We start from the raw sequence: 8,127 nt of genomic DNA, 5'->3' as shown, positions 1-8,127 counted from the left end.
ACATTTTCCAAGCTGGAAGCACACTCCCAAATGCATACAGCCACAGCTGAATTACAATACAATCAGAAAGTACAAGAGCAATCCAAGAAGACACTCAATCTGTGTTCAGTGAAAAAACGGCACATTGGAGACACTGGTTGCAAAGACTAGAAGAAATCCTGTTAATTTATTCAAAGAGCCAAGTTTTCTACATTAATTTAATTACTAGATATTACTAAATCAAAGCCAGCTTTGTTTTAGCTACTCATGGCTGCTTTTAATACTGTATTTTTGACTCTTGATTGCCAAAGGTGAACCTAGTGACAAACAGCACTAGTCTTCTCCACGAAATCTGGAAGGATTTAGGTTTAAAAATAAATAAATTACTCCTGTCCAAATGTTTTGCATTATAGAAGAGAATGTTGTATTTTCATCGAGATTTAAAGTGGGCAGAGTGCACATTTCCATGGAAAATGACCCAGTCTGCCACATCAGCACCCAGATTGTCACAGGACAAGTAGTTCAGCTGGGTCCTATGGAGTATCCTGAGACCTTCAAGCATTGCAGAGCAAACTAGGTTTTTTATTTTCTGGGACTGCATCTCAATAATGATCTTACTCAAAGATTTGAGTGGAGAGGTCAGGCAGTCTCTGGGAAGTAACAGGAACACAAATCCTTCCAGTTTTTGTGCAAAGCAGATTTGGAATCAGGTAAACTGCTTTTCTCTTTTTTAATACCTAGCACTACATGCTTGGTTTGCTGACACATCAAATTAGTGAGAGGTAGTTCTTTATCTGTGTGCAAATACAATTAACAACAAAAATTCCCAAATAATTTTATAGATGCTTAGCCACAGAACTTGTTCAGTACATTGCTTGTTTTTAACAATAGAAACCATCTCCATTATCAAACAAATGGACAGTATTATGTTCTATTTGCTTGGTAGAATTTTTTTTATTCCTGTTTGCTGGTTCAGAAAGCTGATGCTGGCTGCTAGCTGAAGTGTTGTTGTGGATAATATAAATTTCATCAAATAGTATCCTTATGTCATGGCTGTTCCAAATCAGTAAGGACTGAATTTGGAGCAAAAAGCTATACATGTGATACTACTACCCTGTGGAATGAGAATTCAGCTTTTTGACTCTTCTCTGTGAATATTGAAGGTTTTAAAAAGAAGTAACTCCACACAACCTTCTGATTTGTTCATAGGCAAGCCAGAATACCAGTGACCAAGGTGCCTGTGAAAGCAAACACTGAAGTTAGAGGCTTAAAACAAAAGTAACCCAATAAAGAAGCCCATTAGATTAAGCTGTCTCCTCTTAAAAATCATATTCTTAAGTTCAGTCTCATATTGTTCTAGTTCCCAGAGAGGTTCCCAAGCCTCTGTCTGCTCAGAGAGGCTGAGAATTTCCCATCCCTGGAAGTGTTCAAGGCCAGGTTGGACAGGGCTGTGAGGAAGTGGAAAGTGTCCCTGCCCATGGCAGATGGTTTGGAATGAGATGATTTTTAAAGTCTCTTGAACACAAACCATTCTACAATTCTATGATTATGTCTTCCATACAAAAATTGTAATATTACATAGGGTTAGGGCTGCATCCACACTCCTCAGATTTTAATGCTAATTGTTCTTGTAAAGACAGTTAAAAAGCACCTACCATTCGCATCCAGGTTGGTATAAAGCCTTTGTAGAGAGACATAAACCCTTCACCCCGGACAGTTTGAATCAAGCAGTCCATGGAAGATTTATAGAGCAGACCTCTAGCAATGTGCAAGGAGAACAAACAGTGTTAGGATTACAAATACACAATTTAAAAAAACCCAAAACATCCCCTTCATAAACATAATTTGTAGCTTAAAATTTAGATATTTTTCTACAAGCCGAAGTGCTTTTGTAAGCTCCTTGGAGTCTAATCCAGAATTGAAATCTACTGGTTATGCTTAGGTGGCCATCACAACAACACCCCCCAGACATTTACTAAATCATCACTAGAAAGATGAAAAGAAAATTATCAATTTAGCACTCTCAGTGAAATCAGTCAGACCCATGGTTTTAATGTGCTACTGAAAAGTCGGTCTCTGAAGCGTCCATACCTTCCCTGTTTATCTCTTGGCTGGTTCATTATCCGAGTTTTGACCACATCAGCAGGAGTTCCCAGAACAGCTGCTACCAGCCCAGAGCAGACACTGCCAACAGCAACAGATACTTAAGGAAGAAACCAAGATGTATCATAGAAATTTCAGCATTGCGACTCCAGTTCTTATAATCAAGATGTATTAAAACAGCTATCATCAAATCTTGAGCAATAACTCATAACATAAACTTGATTTGGGAGGCTTGCTAGTACTGCTCTGGCTCACATGTTCTCCCAGTGCCAGCAGCCCTCACCTCTGTGTGCAGTTCTGAGTCAGAGATGAAAGACCCACAACAGGTAATTCATAATATTGTGTATACAAAGTAGATTTTTTCGTCACTCATAAAAGAGGATGTTTTGCAGAGGTTGTATCACTGTGCTCCCACAGATTAGAGCAAAGGTGTTTAAATGTACCAACAAGGCACTTCTAATGAGGGCAGTTTTGTAGCAATGGTTGCATCCTTTCTCTTGTGTCTTCTATAAAATGATGTTCTCTAAGGAAAAAAAATAATTCTAAAGTTGCATTTCAATAGCAGTATCAAACTCAAAGAATGTGGTCGTCTGCTGGCACAGAGAGGCAGATGAAGACAGCAAGGCTGGAAATGCTCCAAAGTAGAAAAGGGGTAATTGGAGAATACGGCACCTGCTAACACTGTGAGTCACACTATTGTCCACAAGTGTCGTGTTCAGAAGCAAAAACTGTTTCACTGAGTCATAAGTGGTCAGATCTGTAAAGAGGATAAATGAGAAAAAACAGCACTGTCAGGAGTGAATGGTGTCTGTGCTGTTCATGACACAGGATGTTCATTTCCATTGAGGCTCCTGCCTTTGGCACAGCTGCACTCTGCCCACCGTTTTTAATGAGGGCTGTGGCACCTGAGTCCTGTCTTTAAACATGTGAGTACACTCTCCTTTCTGCTCCCATTTGCTCTGATTTACCTTACAGGTGATGCTGAGCTGTATCTGGGTGACCCTCACCAGCCCTGTTGCTGGCTCAGCTTCCTGGTTTGGCCTCATACTTGCCTCATCACCACACACTTCCCTGCAGATCTGGATCTTGGTGAAGCCTGGCTGCCTTTGCTGGCTCTGCTCTGCTTACCTCACTTGGACACTGGGTTGTGGCTGGTGAAGTCCCTGCTTTGCTGGCTGTGGGACTCTTTCAGTTCCTGGCTCACTTTTCTTTAAATTCAGGTAAAACCTGTTGCTTTTAAGCTATTTGATTTCCACAGGACCAAAACACAGGCGCACAAGGCAGAGATCACCTGCAGGGTGCTCCAAACAGGACCCCAGCTAATCATGACACTAAGACAAAAGAGCAGCTGAGCACCTTTTTCTTAAAGCTTTGGTGGGGCCTTAAGTGCTGCAGGCCAAGTTATTCCACTTACCTCCCATATTCACCAGAGCAGCTCTCTGGACATTTGGTACCCATCCAGCCCAAAGTCCTCTTACTCCTCCTTCAGACAGGATCTTCAGAAATGCATGGTGCACGCCCCGAAACCTGAAATTAAGATGCAACTTGTGGGTAGACAGCCCACTGAAATCTTTGCATGTTCCAGCACTTTGCTGCATTGGGTCCTCACATAAGGTTAGGAATTTATATCTGCAAGGATCTGGCACTCCAGATCCATTTTTGGATCTATCTTTGACTTTCATGCCACAGTATTTTACCAGATATACCAGTTGCCTTGCAAAGCAGTGATCTGGTCCCTAACAGCAGACAAGCCTTAGGTCCCACACTGGGTTACAACACTAAATGTACATGACACCAAATGATAGCAGCAGTTTGGAATGCAAAGAGCAGCATGTCCTGGTATTTACAGGAGAGTCTCAAGCCCTGCTGTGTGTCAGCATTCCTTGTGCCTGTGCTTCCTGCACAAGCCATTTAGCTCATGCTTTCTTCCATCTTCAGAAAATGTCCTTCCCTCCCCATGGTAAAGTGCTGGCATGGATGTGCTGCAGCACAGAGGATGGGTTTGTGGTCCCTGGGACCAATAAATCAGAATAAAGAAGATGAGTATAAATGGAATAAGGAGGAGGTCTTGAATCCCTCCCCTCTTTACTGCCCAGAGCCATCGGGTGCTCTCCCTGTAAAAGGGCACAGAGCAGCTGGGGGAGAAGGGGTGGCAGAAAACACAGAGAATCACACCCTGGGCCAAAGAGTGATCAGTAAGAGGGACAAAAACACCAGCTCTGAGAGGAACCAACCGTAATGGCTTTCCTTCCAACTTCCTTTTTCCCTCCATCTGCATCTGCACCTTCACCAGATCAGTTGGGCTGGCAAAAAACTGTCCGATGGCACCCGCAGACATGCCTCCAACCACAGCTTTCCTGCCAAATGGAGAAAAATTGTGCTCCAGAATACACTGAAAATCTTCACAGGTCACAGTGCTGAAGAGTTCAGCAGCACAACTCAAGTGGAACAAGTATAAATGGTTATTCCCTATATTAACAGCCAAAGTAAAGGTAATAATTGTGGCTACAGGTTGTTAAAGTAGTCAGTAATATTTCTGTCAATTTTGAAAAGGGTTAAAACTTACCAGGGGAAAAAATAAAACAAAACAAGGTTACATTCTGCTCTTTGCTTAAGGTTTAAAGGCAGGATGGCAAAGTACACAAGTAAAGGATGTATTATAACTGGATGCCCACCGAAATTCCAAACTGCTTGCTGATACATACAACTTTTCTTTCTCTCCCACTGCTACTAGACAAGTTGTGTTAATTTTATGGGTCTATTTATTCTGGTAAATTCAGAAATTTCAGTATTAACCATAGGTCCCCCTTCCTGTAGCATTGGGCGTGACAATTATTTTGCAGTAGATTTTATCAATCCCCTTCTAAAAACAGATACATTTTGGACCTAAGATATAGCTGTAGTCTCCTACAGTAAGGACAATCCCCAAGCAAGCAATAAATATGCATGGATATTCAACATTACCAGAGAGGAAAGCTTTCACCGTCTGCCCTGCCAAGCACGGAGTCACGGAGATGTTCATAAGTAACCATCCGAACACCAGTGTATACTGTGGAAAACAAAAGCAGGAGACAGCTCTTGGGTCTGCCATTCCTGGAGGTCACAGTGAGACAGAGATCAAGACCTTGGTTTATGACACTCCAGAGTTCACCTGGGTCATCTGGTCACTGCTCTCTTGTTTGTGATCAGAATGGGGAAAGTGAAGGCTTTGCCTGGTGTCAGTGGGAGAGCCCAGGGCATTTTAGCATCAAAAAATCTCTCTGGCTGAGCCACAGGTCTGCCAGGAGGCAGAACAGCTTTGCCAGCACCTTAAGGACATGGGACTGCATCACCTCCTTCTGGGCTGATGCCAAGCACAAAACCTCCTCAAGTGCTTTTGAGGTTTGCTGCTGCCACCATATTTCCAGCTAAAGCACAGCAAGCTATTATTTGTGGTAAACCACTAATGCATTTCTTTTAAGCACTTGTATTTTTCCCTTGTGCTTGCAACCTCATCTTTTTTTCCATCTTTTTTCCTAATCTATCCCCACTTCACTCACATATGAGACATTTATTGTTCTGAGAACTTTTAAGTGTCTGGACTTCCTGAACAAGACCTTCATGCAAATATGACAGAGAACTTATATTTTGTTTTTCCAGAAGCCAGAATAAGGCCATGAAGGACTGGGAAACGGAAGGAAGAGATGTATCAATCTGAAATCGCTTATATTTCAAAGTGGAATTGCAGGCTAGACTGAAAAGTTCTCATAGATATATTTAAAGTACAAGAAAATACGGCAAGCTCACTCCAAAAGGCTTGGCCACAGAAGGCAGGACCCACCGTGTCCCATCACGAGCAGATATTTACCTATGTGGCGGTAGACGGCCGGCGTGGCTCCTTGCCAGAGCTTCCGTACCCCCTCGTCCTGCGCGATTCCAGCCGCCGTGCGCAGCATCCCGCGGTACGGGACCGCCGGCCCGGCCGCGGCTCCATCCCGGCGCACGGCAGCTTCACCCTGGATCTGCAGCCGGGTTTTCGTGAGATCCAGGGGAAATGTCACTGAGGGCAAAGGGCCAGGAACACACGTGAATACGAGTGCGGCTGCAGGGACACCTCCCGTGCCCGGAACAGCTGCACCACAAACCCCTGCAAGCGCCCAAAGGGCTCGGCAGGCACCAGCAGGGAGCAGGGGATGTACCCAACAGGGTCCAGGAGATCCCTGGAGAAAAGGAGAATTCTCATCCAGGTCTGTTAAAAGTGGCTCTAGGCACAATGTTTGCCATTCCTGTCAAACACCCAGTCTTTTTCCCTTATATAGTTTTGCAGATTTGTTATGCAATATGTGTACCTTCTGAGGGACTTGGGATTAAGAATCCTGTTCCAGTTACTCCCCCTGAATACAGACAAGTCATATCTCTCAATTGCTCATGTGGTCTTTCCAATTCTGTCCAGCCAGTGCCCAGCACAGTGGCAGCACATGTTATGGTCAGGAACAACCCCACAGGGGTCATCATAATAGTGACATTCATTCAGGCTCACCTACAAACTTAGATACATATCTGCCCAACAAACCACCCTAAAGGATGCTTGCTTTCATTATACAGGCACAGAAATTATGTCTAGCCTGTTATCTCTCTCACTGAAATAACTTGTGGCCAGTGAAGGAGATCCAAGTTGATCTCAGCTTCCCAGAGCAGCTCGTGAAAAAGGATGGATACATATTTGTGCCCCTTATTTCAGTTCCAGGCCAGAAGTGCCTGGTGATGGACCTTCCCAGCCTGTGGCAGGGAAGGAGCAGGGATTGTCTTTGTTTTGATACCTCCAAGACACACCAGGGTCCTTCCAAGGCAGGACTCAGGTGCTAGGGGAAGGAAGTCACTGCTCAAAGTCTCAGCAGGTTTACAGTCCATTTGTGCATTAAGTTTGGTATTCATGTTTAAAGATTAGCAAAGATTGAGAGCAATGTAACTGACTTGCCTGTAAAAGCCTGTAGAAATTATAAAGGACATGCTGAAAAATATTCAAAATAAATTACTTGGTCACAAAACAGTATTACATAGATGTCATTTGGCTTATATTCCATGTTTCACCAAGCAGTTTTCCAACTCCATTTTTATAAGCATTTCCACCATGACCAGAAGCTTAAGAGTCAATTTTTCTTTGATTAACCTTCCTTGACTATGAAAAGGAAATTCCTGAAGGAATAAGGTCTTGCTAGTAACTTAGGCAACATATCTACCTGCCTCTTTATTCTTTCTCTGGACACCCAGCCAATGCAAAGCTTAAATTAGTCACAACTACACTGAGTTAATGGCTGCAGCCCTTCCGTCTCGCGGCAAAGATTTAATCCTGAAAAACTCTCCCTCCAGCCACGGTCAGGTGGCATAAACCACTTATATTATGGAAAAGCCAGGACTAGCAGAGTGAAATGCAGATTTGCTGGAGCAGAACACTGAGGAATGAGGCATCCGGGGGCTGATGCTCCCCCTGCCCCCCGTAAGTAAATCTGACCCCCCTTCCCTCTCGGAAAACCACGGTGAGTTGTACCTAGTTCTGCCACAGCCGCTGCACAGGCTGACAGAGCGAATTTGCTGGCTCGGGGCCATCTCTCTGGAAGAGGTAAGCTCCTCTCGTCTTCTGCAGGTGACATCTAGCATCTCACATGGACCGAGGGTAACCAGCCACCCAGCCCGAGTGTGTCTGCAGCAAGAGCGGGCCCTAGCGCAGATCAGCTCGGGATGGTTTAGGAGACAAGCTGCTGAAGGTCATGTTTCTCCAGCGCCAGCACCGGGAACTGCAGCAGCCCGAGTGGCTCTGCAGAGCTGCAAGGTCCTCCTGCAGCGACACAAGAGACTCCGGCGCAACAGGCTCCTGGGAAATGTAGTCTGTCACCAAGGCTGCTCGGTGCCTGGAAACCGGCACTGCAGGTAGAGACACACGCACGCATTTGTCCATCATCTACATTTAAAAAAGTAATCATTAATGAGAGCTCAAGATTACGCGTGGGGTCTGTTTGCTTTGCGGGGTGCTGTCACTGGCAGCACTGCCTGGGGAGCCCCAAACTC

At 44.5% G+C, this 8,127-nt stretch overlaps 1 protein-coding gene across 1 annotated transcript; it reads right to left on the bottom strand.

Annotated features, from left to right (window-relative positions):
• Nucleotides 1–137: 137 nt before the first annotated feature.
• SLC25A27 (solute carrier family 25 member 27) lies at nucleotides 138–7,749 on the bottom strand. Its single transcript, XM_021529747.4, has 9 exons — nucleotides 7,610–7,749; nucleotides 5,930–6,121; nucleotides 5,047–5,131; nucleotides 4,317–4,439; nucleotides 3,497–3,609; nucleotides 2,755–2,839; nucleotides 2,071–2,163; nucleotides 1,635–1,737; nucleotides 138–1,217 (listed from the first exon to the last, which is right to left on the bottom strand). Exons 1-9 carry the CDS (start codon nucleotides 7,710–7,712, stop codon nucleotides 1,146–1,148), a joined length of 969 nt encoding a protein of 322 aa, XP_021385422.3. The 5' UTR covers nucleotides 7,713–7,749; the 3' UTR covers nucleotides 138–1,145.
• Between the last annotated feature and the right edge of the window lie 378 nt (nucleotides 7,750–8,127).

Source organism: Lonchura striata, chromosome 3, assembly GCF_050655825.1.
Source record: "Lonchura striata isolate lonStrDom1 chromosome 3, ASM5065582v1, whole genome shotgun sequence".
In the NCBI taxonomy this organism is placed as follows: domain Eukaryota; kingdom Metazoa; phylum Chordata; class Aves; order Passeriformes; family Estrildidae; genus Lonchura; species Lonchura striata.
The sequence above is the reverse complement of the archived record's forward strand: the minus strand, read 5'-3'. Positions and strand labels throughout refer to the sequence as shown.

What these genes read in the sequence shown, in the direction of transcription:
- SLC25A27 (XM_021529747.4), bottom strand. Translation starts at nt 7,712, where the DNA reads ATGTCACCTGCAGAAGACGAGAGGAGCTTACCTCTTCCAGAGAGATGG. An exon ending in GTGACTCACAGTGTTAGCAG is followed by an intron (nt 2,164 to 2,754) that starts GTGCCGTATTCT and finishes TGCTGTTGGCAG; the next exon opens with TGTCTGCTCTGGGCTGGTAG. An exon ending in TACCAACCTGGATGCGAATG is followed by an intron (nt 1,218 to 1,634) that starts GTAGGTGCTTTT and finishes TTGCTTTCACAG; the next exon opens with GCACCTTGGTCACTGGTATT.